At 38.4% G+C, this 15,755-nt stretch overlaps 1 protein-coding gene across 3 annotated transcripts in view; it reads right to left on the bottom strand.

Moving 5' to 3' along the window:
* The window catches only part of FANCD2 (FA complementation group D2), a 58,090-nt gene that overhangs the window by 26,647 nt on the left and 15,688 nt on the right, over positions 1 to 15,755 (bottom strand). For all 3 annotated transcript variants that reach the window (XM_057311931.1, XM_026501351.4, XM_057311932.1), the window contains exons 15-25: positions 13,507 to 13,650; positions 11,444 to 11,578; positions 9,980 to 10,111; positions 8,725 to 8,835; positions 5,542 to 5,651; positions 4,631 to 4,691; positions 3,427 to 3,546; positions 2,673 to 2,746; positions 2,240 to 2,386; positions 1,413 to 1,513; positions 876 to 991 (exon numbers count right to left, since the gene is read on the bottom strand). In XM_057311931.1, the coding sequence (XP_057167914.1) occupies positions 876 to 991; positions 1,413 to 1,513; positions 2,240 to 2,386; positions 2,673 to 2,746; positions 3,427 to 3,546; positions 4,631 to 4,691; positions 5,542 to 5,651; positions 8,725 to 8,835; positions 9,980 to 10,111; positions 11,444 to 11,578; positions 13,507 to 13,650 (1,251 nt within the window). The remainder of the gene's footprint in view (positions 1 to 875; positions 992 to 1,412; positions 1,514 to 2,239; positions 2,387 to 2,672; positions 2,747 to 3,426; positions 3,547 to 4,630; positions 4,692 to 5,541; positions 5,652 to 8,724; positions 8,836 to 9,979; positions 10,112 to 11,443; positions 11,579 to 13,506; positions 13,651 to 15,755) is intronic.

Raw genomic sequence — 15,755 nt, 5'->3', positions numbered from 1 at the left:
AGGTGTTCTCAGCAAGGTGCTATAGAGGAGAAAAAGCCCTGGGCCAATACAGAAGATCTGACTTTTAATCCCATTTCTACTGATTTCTAGTTATGTAACAAGTAGAATAGCACAGTGACTATAGAGCACACACTTTGATGAAACAAGTCCTATTCTGCTACTTACTAGCTGTGTGACCCTGGCCAAGTCATTATTAGCCTTTCTGAGTTTTTACTTCTTCAACTATAAAACGAGACAACTATAAAATGAGAATGAAGTTGTTATATGGATTAAATGCTACAAATAAAGAAATAAGCCCAGAATTTGGCACAATGTAAGTGCTTGATTATTTTTACTGACTTTGTACTCTCTGTATCTGCAACTGCATAGGTGTAAAACAAGGATAATACCTGTCCTGCCTACATCGGAATACAATTGTGAAGATAAGAAGAGATAGTTTAAGTGAACATTCTCCGAAATAATATGCATGAAAAAGGAAGTGAGGTATAAATGTAAGATGTTACTGTCATTTTCATCATATTTCATTATTGTGCATTTCATTAAGCACAATATATTCCAAAGGAAGGGGAAAACCATCACTCACTTGATCTCACCAAATCGAAACATTAAATGCATACCTATGCAAGGGTGAACAGAATTTTCACAGTGGAGAAGGTGAGTTTATTCCAGGCAAAAGGAAGAGTACAACAAAAAGGCTTGAAGTAGTAAAGCATGAAAAACATTAAGTGAATTCTAAGTATTTTGATTTGGCTACATCAACACAGCAGTTAGTGGTTAGTGGAGACTTTTTAGAGAGTCCCATGAGTATCAGGAAATAGCTTCCTTTCAACAAGAACTCCAGACAAAAGGTGAAATGTCCTAGTAACTCTGCTTACCTCTCGGAACCAGTTAAGAGTAAGAAATATGAGAGAACACATGAATGAATGCTCTTTAACAGACATGGACTCCAGCCTCTCTCCAGGATCCAAGTCAGTGAGGAATATAGGACAATCTGAAAGAGAAGAACAAACATTTCTAACTCCCTTTATTTCAAGTCAACAGAATCTGGATGTTACCCCTAGAGCTACCTACCTCTCCTTCTACTTTCCCCTTTAACTTGTATTTGAAGGTCAAGCTTTGATTAGTCTCAAAATTACTACCATATCATGTAGCAATCATTACATATAATTAAGAAGCCTTTGCAAAACTAGAGGTGAGGACCAGAAAGCAACAAGGAACTATGATGATGACTGATTTGTCAACATGATAGAAATCTGTATGCATTATTGTCTTTGGAATTCCATTATTACTGCTATTCTACTTTGTGAAGTTAGAAAATTCCTTCCCACACACTATGTACTGGTTTGTTCCTTCCCTAAGATTATCAAAGAAAGGTTACAAAGAAGAAAGGATCTGATAAGTTCATCCTATACCTAATAAACCATCAATCTCCTCCAAGTTTCCATTATGTTGTTTCTCCACACAAAGTCTCAGTAACCGGAAATAGGGAGCCAGGCACAACGGAGACACCAATCTGGGAAGGAAAAATCAATTTCTAAACAATACTTTATAAGCATATTAGTCCATGTTATAGGGAACCCGACCTTATAAATAAAGAGTTTTGCCCAAAATAAATGTCTACTTTTAAGAATACATGACAAGGAACTTAATGGATGCTCAGCAAATAAACAATGAACTAACCTGGAGGAAGGCAAAGGCTGAGTAGAGTGAATATCCATGAGTTAGGAGAAGCAGAGATAAGACGGAAGGAGGGAGAGTGGCAGAGGCAGACAAGTATGTCCATGGGGGGGAGAAAGGGACAGAAATAAAAAGAGCCTCACAGAGTACTTGTTGGCTGTCCTTAGGCAACATAAACCCCAACCACAGGGTCCAAGAAAAAACAAGGAATCTGACCCATTCTAGCTAACCCCTCCAAATACCACCTGTATTAGGAGAAAACCACACCCCCTTTTAAAAAGATCTTATTTATTTACTTGAAAGAGAGAAAATGAGCTGGGGGAGGGACATAGGGAGAGGGAGAAGCAGGCTTCCCATTAAGCAGGGAGCCTGACGCAGGGCTTGATCCCAGGACCCTGGGATCATGACCTGAGCCGAAGGCAGACGCTTAACCAACTGAGCCACACAGGCGCCCCAGAAACCCTTTTCCACCAAGTTCTCAACAGACTGCAAGAAGTGTGGAATACCCCATGAACTCTCAAAACTGCAAAAGAAGTTTTTAGAAAAGAGAAAGTACACTGACTTTTGGTCTGATTCCTTTGAAGTCATTCTACCCCCATCTTTTGCAAAGTCCTGAGAGAACAACAGTGGCAGGAGGTTGATGACAATCCCATCGTGACTACTGTATTCTTCTAGTCCGTAGAGAGCTTTCACAGGAAATGGATAGTCGCTGTGGAGAGAACCCAGAATTTGATGCCCCAAGGGTATACACACCTTCAAGGGAAACTGCTAGAACAAACCAATCTTTCCTCTTACAAGAAGAAATGAGAAAGAGAAAAAACAAGTGGAAGCTTTTAGGAATTCTGGAACTGGGGTGCTGGGGTGTTGGGAGGAAAGAAGCTGTGGGACTGGGCCAGACTTAGCTGAGGTCAAGAGCATTCTGATTGATGTCCGTACTAACTACGGACATAATTTCTTCACCAGTACAATCAGGTTGGGGGGTATACAGTACTTACCCTTCTGGAAAAACACAGAAATCCACCACAAAGGCATCTTGGAAATCATTGAAGATGTTCTGCCCGACCCAGTCCTTCAGGAAGCAAGCAAGCAAACAAACAAGGCTGTATAGGTAAGGGTGTACTTGCTATAGAGCCTTAGACAAACTATTACCCTTTCTAAGCCTTAGTTTCCTTTCTTTTTTTTTTTTTTTAAGGTTTTATTTATTGATTTGTGAGAAAGAGAGAGTGCACACACATGCAGGCGAGCAGGGGAGTGGCAGGCAGAGGGAAAAGCAGGCTCCCTGCCAAGCAGGGAGCCAGATGTGGGACTTGATCCCAGGACCAGGACCCTGAGATCATGACCTAGGCTGAAGGCAGACACTTAACCAACTGAGACACCCAGGAGTCCCCCAGTTTCCCCATTTCTAAGAAGAGAATATTATGTACCCCATTATTATGAAGTAGAAAACACTTAATACATGAAAAATGCTTAACACAGTGCCTGGCGCAGAATACATAATGGCTATCAACATCATCAACAATATGTCATCATCATCATCATTACTATTATTATTGTTATTATATGAAGGAGGCCTCAGGAGTGAGGTGAGGCCTGGAGTAGGGCAAGTCAGAACTGCCTTCCCAACTAGAATATGGGAGAGCTCACAGGATGATCTATTTTTGCACGGTAATAGACAGAAGGGTTTGAAGAATATGAAGTAAAAAGCAGTTCTCAGGCTTTGCTGCTTTAAGAAAAGATACTGGGCCTTACCAGGGCTTTTGGAGCCAGCTTTCTTCCTTGGATCATATTAGCAAATTCATCATAATAAAGTGCAGAAGCCTGGGGAGACTGCTCACTACAGGAATGAACCAACTGCAGCAAGGAGGTCACCTGGAGCAGCCAAAGAGAAAGAATGGTTCAGCCACTGGACTGCCAACGTTTCCTAAACACTGCTCACTCCATTCAGCAGTAAATTTTTCCTTTCAATTTCACTGGCAAAGCTCTTACTACCACTCACCTGAGGTTTTCTTGAGCTTCCTTACAAGCCTATCTCTTTCTAATATCTCTTCTCCAATCCATCAGACCCACACAACTGGATTATTATTATTTTTTTACAAACATGCTCTTTTTTTTTTTTTTTTTAAAGATTTTATTTATTTATGTGGCAGAGAGACAGCCAGCGAGATAGGGAACCCAGCAGGGGATGGGAGAGGAAGAAGCAGGCTCCCAGCGGAGAAGCCCGATGTGGGACTCGATCCCGGAACGCCAGGATCACGCCCTGAGCCAAAAGCAGACGCTTAACGGCTGCGCTACCCAGGCACCCCCAAACATGCCCTTTCTTTTCACAAATACTTTTATTTTGAGAGAAAGAGCGCACATGAGTGGGGGGAGGGGGAGATGGAGAACGAGAGAGAGAGAGAGAGAGAGAGGGAGAGAGAGAGAGAACTCAAACAGGCTCCACATCCAGCGCGGAGCCCAATGCAGGGCTCGATCTCACGATCCTGAGATAATGACCTGAGCCAAAATCAAGAGTTGGATGCTTAATCAACTGAGCCAGCCAGGCGCCCCTGGATTAATTTTTCTAAAGCAAAGTTTCAATTATGTCACGTCTATGCTAAGAAACCTTAAAGACTACCGCTATGCAAAAAATTAAATTGAAATGTCTTGATTCACACTCAAGGCCCTCTCTTTGCTACCTTTGGACTAGCTTTATCTCCAACTCTCCAACTGTATGCTTACTTGTCCCTATGCTCCAGTCAATCTCCTATTGTACAAATATGGCTCACTTGTCTTGCTCTCTAGGAATTCACAATTTAATTAAGGAGGTTAGACAAATACAGAAATAAATGTAACTCATGCCAGCCAGGAAAACATATTTTGAAAAAAAAAAAGCACTCTTTCTGGTAAACTGACAGTTATTAGAGCAATTTCTCAGTTATTCATAAACATATCCAACCACATTACAAGAACTCACCTGTGTGTACTGTTCATTGCTCAGGTCTGTTCTCCCTTGGGTCAAATTTGAAGATCTACTTCTAAAAACAAAGAATTTTAGCTTCACTTTTACAATATTTTGTAAGAACTAGCAATATATGTATGAATCCTGCCATCCCTCGGATGTGGGTGGAGATAGAAGTGCATAAAGGCACAAAGGACTATTTACAAAATGTGGATTAGAGCAAACAATGGCTATCTTAGATTTTTTTTAAGGGCACACTAAATTAGTAATAATCTTAAAAGCAAGCACTGGGCATTGTTCTAAGCATTTAATGCTCTCGAGCGGTCTAGCACCAAAGACTGAACTCTTACCCAGTACATTATGTAGCCTCCATGAATTACTAATGCCGATTCTAAGAATGTCTCCTGAGGTCCCAGGAATTCCTAACGAACTATCTCTAAGGAGCATAAACTGAACTCCAATGTCATTTTGCAAAGGCAACATCTTATCAAGACCCAACTCTGATGCTCCTATCACCAGGTGCCTTATTTTTATCAAACATGATGTCCTGGACAATACCACAGCAATGGAGAAATCTGTAACGTCCAGTGCCGGGGAGAGGCGCAAATGCAAAAAAATGCATCCCAGGATGTTCAGCATTCCCCTTTTGTGGAAACATTTCTATTACTTTATTTATTAACAATCCCTAGTTTTTAACCATCAGACTGTAATGATTATGATCACATTCTGTAAAAATTATATGGGGTATATACAGTCGAGATTAGGAGGGAAAATGGAAAAGTTGTAACAAACATTTGCTTACTTCTCTTATTATGGGCTTAATGTTTACTATTATAATGAAGTCTACACAATGTAACACTTTATTTGTAAGGTGGCAACTTGATTAAGTGACCTTGAGCCACAGAAGTCAGAATTTCCAAGCATACCTGTCTGCTGCCATGATGCCAGCCATGGTGACGGCACCAATAATACCAATGAGTTTGTATTTGAATATGGTGCTAGAGAGCTGCTTTCTTATCACCAGGTGCATGTCATCCTGCAAGGAAGACATGGTAGAGAAAGCTGAAGATATTGGAGGCAAAATACCTAAAATAGCAAGGGCTCTATCATTTACTAACTGTGTGGCTTTTGGCAAGTCATTTCATCTCTGAGTCTCAATTTTTTTCATCTATAAAACAGGGAAGGTTTTGTAAGCAAGAGAGACAAATTAACAAATGTCCTAGAACAGTGTCAAACATAGCAGATGCTCAAAAATAACAGCTATTATTGTTACTGTTGTGATACTTGCTTGATAAGGATATGTGAATTACTGTGTTGTTGTTGGCTGCTCAACTAAAATAATGAAATAGAAAAAAATATTTAGGTAAATTAACCAAGGAGGCAAAAGACTTGTACATTAAAAGTATAAAACAATGCTGAAAGATATTAAAGAAGACCTAAATAAATGGAAAGCTAACCCATGTTCATGAATTGGAAGACTTAATATTGTTAAGATAATGATAATACTCAAAGTGACAGGCACATTCTTTGTAATCCTTACTAACATCACAAAAGAATTTTTTCCAGATAGAGAAAAACTCATGCTAAAATTCATATGGAATTTCAAGGGACCCCAAATAGCCAAAACAATCTTGAAAAAGAATAAATACGTTCTTTCAAATTTCAATTTCGAAATTATTACAATCTTTCAACTTCAAAATTACTACAAAAGCTACAGTAATTAAAACAGTGTGCCACCTGAATAGGAAGCACATATACACCGATAAGAGTCCAGAAATAAACCCTCACATATATGGTCAATTGACTTTCTGCAAAGGTGCTAAGACCATTCAAAGGGGAAAGTACAGTCTTTTCAATAAAAGGTGCTGGAAAAAACCACACACAAAAGGTGCTGAAAAAATTGGATACCCACATATACACAAAATGAAATTGAACTCTTACCTTTAACCATATACAAAAATTAACTCAAAGTGAACCAACAACCTAAATTTAAGAGCTAAAACTGTGAGACTCCTGAAAGAAAGCGAAGAAAAAAATCTTCACGACTTCAAATTGGGGAATGGTTTTTTCCTAAGTATGACACCAAAAGCACAGGCAACAAAGAAAAAAGAGACACAGATAAATTGGGGCTTCATCAAAACTCCACCAAAGGACACTATCAAGAGTGAAAAGACAATGCATGGAATGGGAGAAAATATTTGCCAATCATGTATCTGATAAGGGACAATACCCAGGAAGTACAGAGGATCCCTATACATCAACAACAAAAAACAGACTTAAAAAAATGAACAAAGGACTTCAATAGACATTCTCCCAAATAAGATATTCAAATGACTAATAAGCAAATAGTAAGATGTTCAACATCATTAGTCTTTAGGGAAATGCAAATCAAAACCACAGCAAGGCACCCAGTAGGATGGTTATAGTTAAGAAATGGAAAATAAGTGTTGGTGAGGATGTAAAACCGCGGAGTCCTCAATTGTTCACGGGCACATAAAATTAGGTGCAGCTGCTGCAGAAAACAGTTTGGTGGGTTAAATGTTAAACACAGAATCAACATATGATTCAGCAATTCCACTCCTAGATAACCAAAGACTTGAAAATAGGGACTCAAACAGCTACTTGCACACCGGTGTTCATAGCAGCATGATTCACAATAGCCAAAAGGTGAAAAAAAGCCAGTGTCCATCAATAAATGAATGCACAAACTAAATGTGGTCTATACATACAATGGAATGCTAGTTCGCCATAAAAAGGAATGAAGTTTGATATATCTTATACCACGGGTGAACCCTGAACAGACAATGCTAAGTGACATAAGCCAAACACAAAAGGAAAGATATCATATAACTATTTTTTAAATTTAAATTTTGTTTTTTTTTTTTTTAAAGAGGGAGAGCGAGAGAATCTTAAGCAGGTTCCACACCCAGCATGGAGCCCAACGCAGGGCTCAATCTCACAACCCTGAGATCATGACCTGAGCTGAAATCAAGAGTTGGCCACTTAACTGACTGAGTCACCCAGATGCCCCTCATATGACTATTTAAATGAGGTACCCAGAACAGACAAATTCAGAGACAGGAAATAGATCAGAGGTAACCGGGGGCTGGAGGAAGGAAAATGGGGAGTTACTGCTGAATGGGTAGAGTTTGTTTGGGACGACAAAAAGTTCTGGATATAGACAGTGGTGACAGCTGCACAACATTCTTAATGAACTTAATGCCACTTAAAAATTGTTAAAGTAATAAAATCTGTTATGCATATTTTACCATCATTAAAAAATAAAATAATGATGTAGCTCTATATTACTGATGTGAAGCCATCTCCAAAATATACTGCTAAATGAAAGAAATAAGATGCAGAACAAAAGGGTAAGGAGTGGAATATAGGTAAATACAAATTTGTAAATGCTCAGGACATCTCAGAAAGCTATAATGTCTCAGGACAAACTCAGAAAGTGATTGCCTTCAGAGAACCAGATGCCTAGAGGACTGAGAAGGGGGGACACTTATTTTTCACCACTTCTTATACCTTTTGAATTTTGTGCTACATATATATATATTATCTAGCTTTTTTTTTTTAATTAAGAAAAGGTGTTGGTTGTTCAAAGTCACAGTCCTGTATGGATTACTGCCACGGGGTGGCACTAAAGATACAAAAGAGCTACGAGTTCTGATTGCAATGTAATCTCTTGTTTTAGTCCCTTTGCCTGACTTTCCCAGTGAATGGTGTCTACCGATGAAAGCAAGCCCAGATGAAGTTCACATTAGATGTAGATGTTCCCTAGGAAACAAGGTAATACTGTGTCCCCACAGCACTCAGTTTAGAACCTGAACAGCTTTTCTTACTCAGGTCCATAGTCAGCTAATTACAGACCCACTTCTAATAGACTAAGCTACTTGAGGGTAGAAGGTCTAATACACTTACTATCTCAGGGCTTGGTACACAATAAACACTTAATGTTTGTGGTAAGAAAAGAATGAGAAAGTACTCAGACCATGGCTGTGTACTTGATTTCTATTAGTACACAGGCTAAAGTGATTTTGTTCAGTGAATTTTAATTAAAGAAGTTTAAAGTTTTAAAGGTTTCTCAACGCACTGCCTGTTACCTGGATGTGACTGCTGGCTTCATGCTGTTTGCTAAATGCCAGTGTGCTGAGAATATAGAAGAGTTTTCGTATCTGCTGAGGGGACATATTATCCAGATAATCTAAAATGCCCTATGAAAAAAAATGCCAACAATAAAGTTAGCCACTAATATTTTCTTCCATCAAATAAAAAAATTAAAATCCTTTTAAGAGACATAAGAGGCATCCAGGTACCCACAAAAGCTCAAGTTCTCTCAAGCTGCACTCAGACCCCAAAGAGTTATTCATCCTAACATACCTCCTAGTTCTCCCTATTCCTCTTCTCCACGCTTCCCTTCTTAGTGAATACAGTACTCTGCCAAAAGTTACATCTCGGACCTTATTCCTTATAACATCTCTTCTCGGTTTCCACTCCATGAATTACTTACTCATTCTCTACCGATGTGGAAGTAGTCACAAGGGAAATACTTATTTTTTAACGTTGGGCAAAACCTCAGCTTTCTCATCCCTAATATGACGATAACATGACCTACAATTACCTTTCAAAGCCCAGATGTGATTACATCAACCCTGTGTTAAAAGCCTATTGAGCTCTCTATGGTCTACAAAATAAAGTTGAAACTCTTCAGCATGGTATCTGACACCCTTCATAATCTGACACTGTCCTATGTCTTCCCAACCTCACCTCCCACCACTTCTCACCATATGTCCCATTTGTCAACCATGCTAGTCTACTTGTCATCCTTCAGGTATACCATGGAGCTGGATGCCAATTTGCTTCTGTTTAAACTGTCCTCTGCCTAGATGCACTTCCTTTATTTTCTCTTATCAAATCATGCCCAAACTTCAAGAATCACTCAAATCTACTCTTTGAAAAGTACCCAGTTTCCTAGGCCAAATTAATTATTCCTGCTCTGGTGCATCAATACCACCTTATCTTTCTAGAGATTTCTCATGTTGTTTTTACAGTGACTTGTTTATTTGTTTTACTATCACCAAAGGTAAGAACTAAGTTTTATACACAGACCACCCAGAATACAGCCTGCACATAGGTACAAAGAAGTATTTGTTGAATGTATTAATATATACAAGATGAGTTATTTTTTTTCTATTATTTGCCCATTACCTCACCTCCTTCCCACCCCCTCCTACCACTTATAGCGCTCAATATCTAGAATATAAATTAAACTGCTGCTAATTAGTGGATGCCAGATATCTCTCAGATACATGCAAGAAAGAAAAATGATGCAATATATGTCACCGGAGAGACAGATACCTTCACAAAGACTGCGTTCAGCCTCATAGCAGATAGGTTTAGGACTACCAACTCCAGGAGGACATCCAACGCAGTATCAACTTCAGCTTCATTTCCACTGCAGATATGGGTCACTAGAGCACCAACCACTTCCTGTATGGGAAAGAGGCAATAGGACAGTGTAAATAAAAATATGACATGGCCATCTTAAAAGGGTTAATGCTTGAGACCATTCCAATCTCAACTTGCTTAAAATCCCAACCTACCCTATCCTATTGTCTACCTCTATTATCTACTTTTCATTAATGTTGGTTTCAAGAGGTTGAGGATTATGCCAATCTAACTACGTGACCATCCACTCTTGACTTATTTCCTAAAATTTATCAGTGAGCGCTATCTAAGCCCCCCTGATTTTGTTCCCTGGCATAGTCTCTTTCTTTTTTCATATGGGTTAAATACTACCCCTCAAGCTACAGTTGTACTTAATCTGTTAAAATTTACTATAAAGATGGAACTAAGGGCGCCTCGCTGGGTCAAATGGAGCATGTGACTCTTGATCTCTCAGTTGTGGGTTCAAGCCCCATGTTGGGTGTAGAGATTACTTAAAAATAAAATACTAAAAAAAAAAGAAAAGATGGAACTCAAGAAGCTCAAGGTTTTAAAGGTTTTTACAGGTTAGACTTGTATGTTTCAAGCAAACATGAGCCATGATAGTAACTCTTAAGACATTAAGATGGTTCCAAAAAAATACCTTGTATGCCATTCTCCCTTTCCTTTATACTGCTGCTCCATACTGAATCATATGGTTTTCTCAACTGCAGCAGCTAGCCCATGACAGCTGAATCTATTGCTCTGCTTTAAATTTTTATTGTCTTTATTTTTACAAGTTCCATTCAAATGTTTTGACATTGTTAATACTAAGTATAGCATGTACAAAAAAATAGAAAATAAGACACTCTGTTCTTTGATTTCATAATCACTTTCCACAAGTACAGCCTTCCCTCTCTGGATATGTGCTATTAAATTTTGTGTCTCATGTTCATGGGAATAGGGTTACGCCCTCAGGCATTTCTCCTTCATTTGTTTTCCTCCACATTTTTTCTAGAGAACAACTCCAGGATCAACTGGCAGTTGATCAGTGGCAGCTAAATTTTAAAACAGCTTTCTGTATACTATGAAAACAGCCCAATAACCCCAGCCCTTTTAGCCATGGTTTATTTAAAAAAGACTGGATGTGGACCTTCATTTTAAAGTCAGAGAATTTTAGAGCTCAAAATGCAGAGTTAGATCCTCCAGTCTAGTCTCCCACATTTTATTAAGACTACGACTAGAACTAAGTTTTCCCAGCTCCCAGTTCTGAGCTCTTTTTCCTTCAATGCCTTCCAACCAACAAGAAGTAAACATCATATCACATGCAAGCCACTTGGAATCGCATTTCTTCCTGTTCCCTGTTCCCTCCTTTCCAAAATAAATATTTCGACATACCTGCTGACAGTAAGTGTCAAAAAACGTAAATGCATATTTGTATAGGAGACTGCCAAACAAAATGATACTCTGGTCTAGGGAGTGCAACAAACTCTGCGCCAACGAGAGAATGGATGGACAAATATCCTTAAGGACCTTGAGGGGGGGGAAGAGGAGAGAAAAACAAAAGAAGCTGTGGGAGGAATTTAGTTATTACAGAACCAAGACTTGCTAAGCCTTATAAGATGTCAGAGTTCTCCTCACTAACTCTCATTTTAACTTAAGGTAACTTAATCTTTGTTTTACTCAAAATTATCTTTCATCATTCTGAGTTTTCACTCAGGATCAATGGGATTGGTTGTATGAATAAGAAGTGACCTGGAAGCTGAAAGAAGTTAAATTATAAGCCTAATAGTGTTGTCCCTATCCGCCCAATTTGGGACTAGAATCCAGACCTTTTTAAAATTTATTTTATTTTTTTATTTTTTGAGAGAGAGAGAAACAGAGCGCGGGCGCGCGCACAAGTAGGGGAGGAGGAGAGGGAGAAGCAGGCTCTTGGCTGAGCAGGGAACCCGATGCAGGGCTCAAACCTGGAACTCCGGGATCGTGACCCAAGCTGAAGGCAACGCTTAACAGACTGAGCCACCTAGGCAACCCTAGAATCCAAATCTTCTAAATCCCAATTTCTTTACTCAATCATACTGTCTCCCTGCGCATATACTGGGTCTGTTCTGCCTTGGTTATGATTTGAAATCAATCTATAAGGTTCAATACTAATTAAATTGATTTCTCCTAAGATCAAATAGAGAACTGATCGTGTCTTAGCAAAAGGGCAGAAGATGGACATTAATGGACCCAAAGTAAATAACCAGTTTAAGTCCAGCTTCTTTACCAATACCATCACAACAACAACAACAAAAAATCTTAAATTAAGCCCTGAATTGGGTATAATACTTTGCTGAGAAAATGCAATAAAAAATTATATATGGGGTGCCTGGTTGGCACAGTTGGTTAGGAGTCTGATTCTTGGTTTTAGCTCTGGTCATGATCTCGGGGTTGTGAGATTGAGCCCTGCACTGGGCTCCACACTTAGCACAGAGTCTGCTTGGGTTTCTCTCTCCCTCTTTCTCTGTGCCCCCCTAAAATAAATAAATAAATCTTTAAAAAATATATATATATAGTTTCTGCCTTCTGGAAAATTATAGCCCAAAACACATATCATTGCCAGAAATAGGCACGGAAAGCACTATAAGATAAAATAACAGAAATATCAAATCCATTTCTAAATACAAAATCTTAAGACCCAACTATATATTCTCATTAATACCTAAGTCAAGCCCAAACTACTGGTTATCCAGTTTTCTAAGGTATATATTGTTAATATCCTGAAAATTTACCAGGAAATACCATTCCTAACTTACAAAATTCTAATCAAAGGGTTTATATTTCAACAGAAAAAAATCACCCGAAAGTCACAGCACTGAAAGGCCAAATACAGATGGTTCAAAAGATGCATAATTATGTCTCTATTAGCATTCCTCTGGTCCTGTTATGCTCAAGGTTTTTAAAAACTGCTTAGAACAGGATACAGAAGGCAAGTTTGTCAAAACTGCAGATCACAAAGAGCTAGATAATTAAAATGATTAATGCAAAGTTCAGATTTGAAAGTCTCAATGCACTTGAACAATGGGTTGACACTAACATGAAGAAATTTTTATATGGGAGCTGCAAAGCCTTCCATTTTAAGTTAGAAATCAAGTTATATAAGTATGTAATTAGAAGACCTGAACTAAAACATTTCCTGTAAAAAATAATTTGGGGCTTGAGTTTAATCAGTTCAATATAAACCAATTTTGTCACCTTTTTTCTAAAGAGATGAGGCAACAATCTTAGGTTGGTTTTATTAACATCATAATGTCTCAATCTAGGTAAGTAATAATCCTATTATATTCTGAAATATACTGAGCTGTCAAAAATCAACATCCAGCAAAGGTGGTATTGTCAAGATTTCCACAGGGAGTAGGAAAGGTTAAACGACTTCTCTATAAGTTTCAGACTAATGTTGCTGATTCTCTGACACTTACCAAGTAATGAATATAGAATGTACTCTGCAGCAGCTGTTCTTGAAAGCAGCCTGATCGAATCTTATTTCTCAGCACCCTCTCAATGTACTTCTTTGTCTGAGTGTTGGTGCTATAGATGATGAGAAGCATCGCCAAGTCAAAGGTCTATTGTCAATAAACACGGCAACAGAGAAACAGTTTAACAAATCAGCACATTTATTTCCACGAAATAGCAGCTCACAACTTTTTCCCATGAAAACACAGAAGTGGTGATACTTATTTGTTCAACACACTCCATGGGAATACCTACATTTTTTTCACAAAACCCACAAATGTTTTTCAGAGAAATAAAGTGCTACAACTATTAACTACTGTTATCTTTTATGAAAACACTGAATATAAGCTGAAGTGATACTATTACAGAAATAACTTGGAATATCTTCACATTTATTAAAGAAAAATCACTTGCCAACCTTAGTATATATTTCATTATTATTAGGAAAACTACTTTCTGAAAAGTTGAGGAGACTGTAAATGCCTGTCAATATGAAAAAAATTAAATTCTGATAGTCATTTTCAGAATATTATACAGCCACTAAAAATAAGCTAGACTACATTTTTTAACAGAGATTCATGACATTGTGAAGTTAAAAAAAAAAAGCAACCTGCAAAACAGATTTTATGTAAAAATAATATACGAACACAAATACGTGTAAGTATAAGAGTAAGAATGCCTGCACTCACATACACATACAGCTTGTACTGGAACGGGAAAAAGTCTGGAAGAAGAATTATTCATGAAGAATGGAACAGAGAGTGAAGAGAAACCTTATTTTTAACATTTTTAGACTCCTTGTGGGGTTTTTTCTCCATAATTAGCTTGTATTAACCATGTTAAAAAAAAAAAGGTTAAAAAAGTCAAGCAAGACAAAAAAAAAAAAAAAACTACTCGGAACTCATACAACTCAAGAGCAAAACACTAAACAATCCAATTTAAAAGATGGATCAAGGATCTTTTTTTCTTTTTAGATTTTTATTTATTTATTTATTTGACACAGAGAGAGAGAGAGAGAGCACACACAAGCGGGGGAGCGTCAGGCAGAGGGAGAGGGAGAAGCAGGCTCCCCACCGAGCAGGAAGCCCAACATGGGACTCCATCCCAGGACTGTCGGATCATGACCTGAGCCGAAGGCAGACGCTTAACCGATTGAGCCACCCAGGTCCCCCACCAAGGATCTTAAAATTTTTTTTATTTTAGAGAGAGCAAATGTGAACGAGGGGTGGGGAGGAGGGCAGAGGGAGAGAGAGGCTCAACATGGGGCTCAGTCTCAACACCCTGAGATCATGCCCTGGGATGAAATCAAGAGTCAGATGCTTAACTGGTTGAGCCACCCACATATGGTGGCTGGACCACCCTGGGCCAAGGATCTGAATAGACATTTTCTTGACATACTAATGGCCAACAGACACGTGAAAAGATGTTCAACATCACTAATCATCAGGAATGTAAAATCACAATGAGATTTCACCTCACACCTGGCAGAATGGTTATCATTAAAAAAGACAAAAGACAGTAAGTGTTGGTGACGATGTAGAGAAAGGGAACCCTTGTGCACTGTTGGTGGAATGTGAATTGGTGTAGCCACTATGGGAAACAATATGGAAGTTCCTGAAAAAATTAAAAGTAGAAATATCATATGATCCAGAAATTCCACTTCTGGGTATTCAAAAAAACTAAAATTAATTCGACAAAATATCTGCACTCCTATGATCCCTACACATTATTTACAATAAAGAAGACATGGAAGCAACCTAAGTGAAAAGAAAATGGGTAAGTACACAGACACATACAGACACACATACACAGAGATACACGCTGGAATATTATTCAGCCATAAAAAGAATGAAATCTTGCCATTTGTAACAATATGGACAGATCTTGAGGGCATTATGCTAAATGAAGTAAGTAGGACGGGAAGACAAATACCTTATGATCTCGCTTATGCATGGAATCTAAAAAATAAATAAACAACAAAACAAAACACACAAAAAACTGAATTCATTGACAGAACAGATTGGCAGTTGCCAGAGGCAGGGGGGCTTAGTTGGTAGAGAATGCAACTCTTGATCTCGCTTGTAACTTCGAGCCCCACATTGGGTGTAGAGATTATTTAAAAATAAAATCTTAAAAAAAAAAATGGGTGTGCGAGATCAAAAGGTGCAAATTTCCCATTATAAAATAAATAATGGGGCACCTGGGTACCTCAGTC

This window comes from Ursus arctos, unplaced genomic scaffold (genome assembly GCF_023065955.2).
Source record: "Ursus arctos isolate Adak ecotype North America unplaced genomic scaffold, UrsArc2.0 scaffold_14, whole genome shotgun sequence".
In the NCBI taxonomy this organism is placed as follows: Eukaryota; Metazoa; Chordata; class Mammalia; order Carnivora; family Ursidae; genus Ursus; species Ursus arctos.
This window is presented reverse-complemented; position numbering and strand designations above follow the sequence as displayed.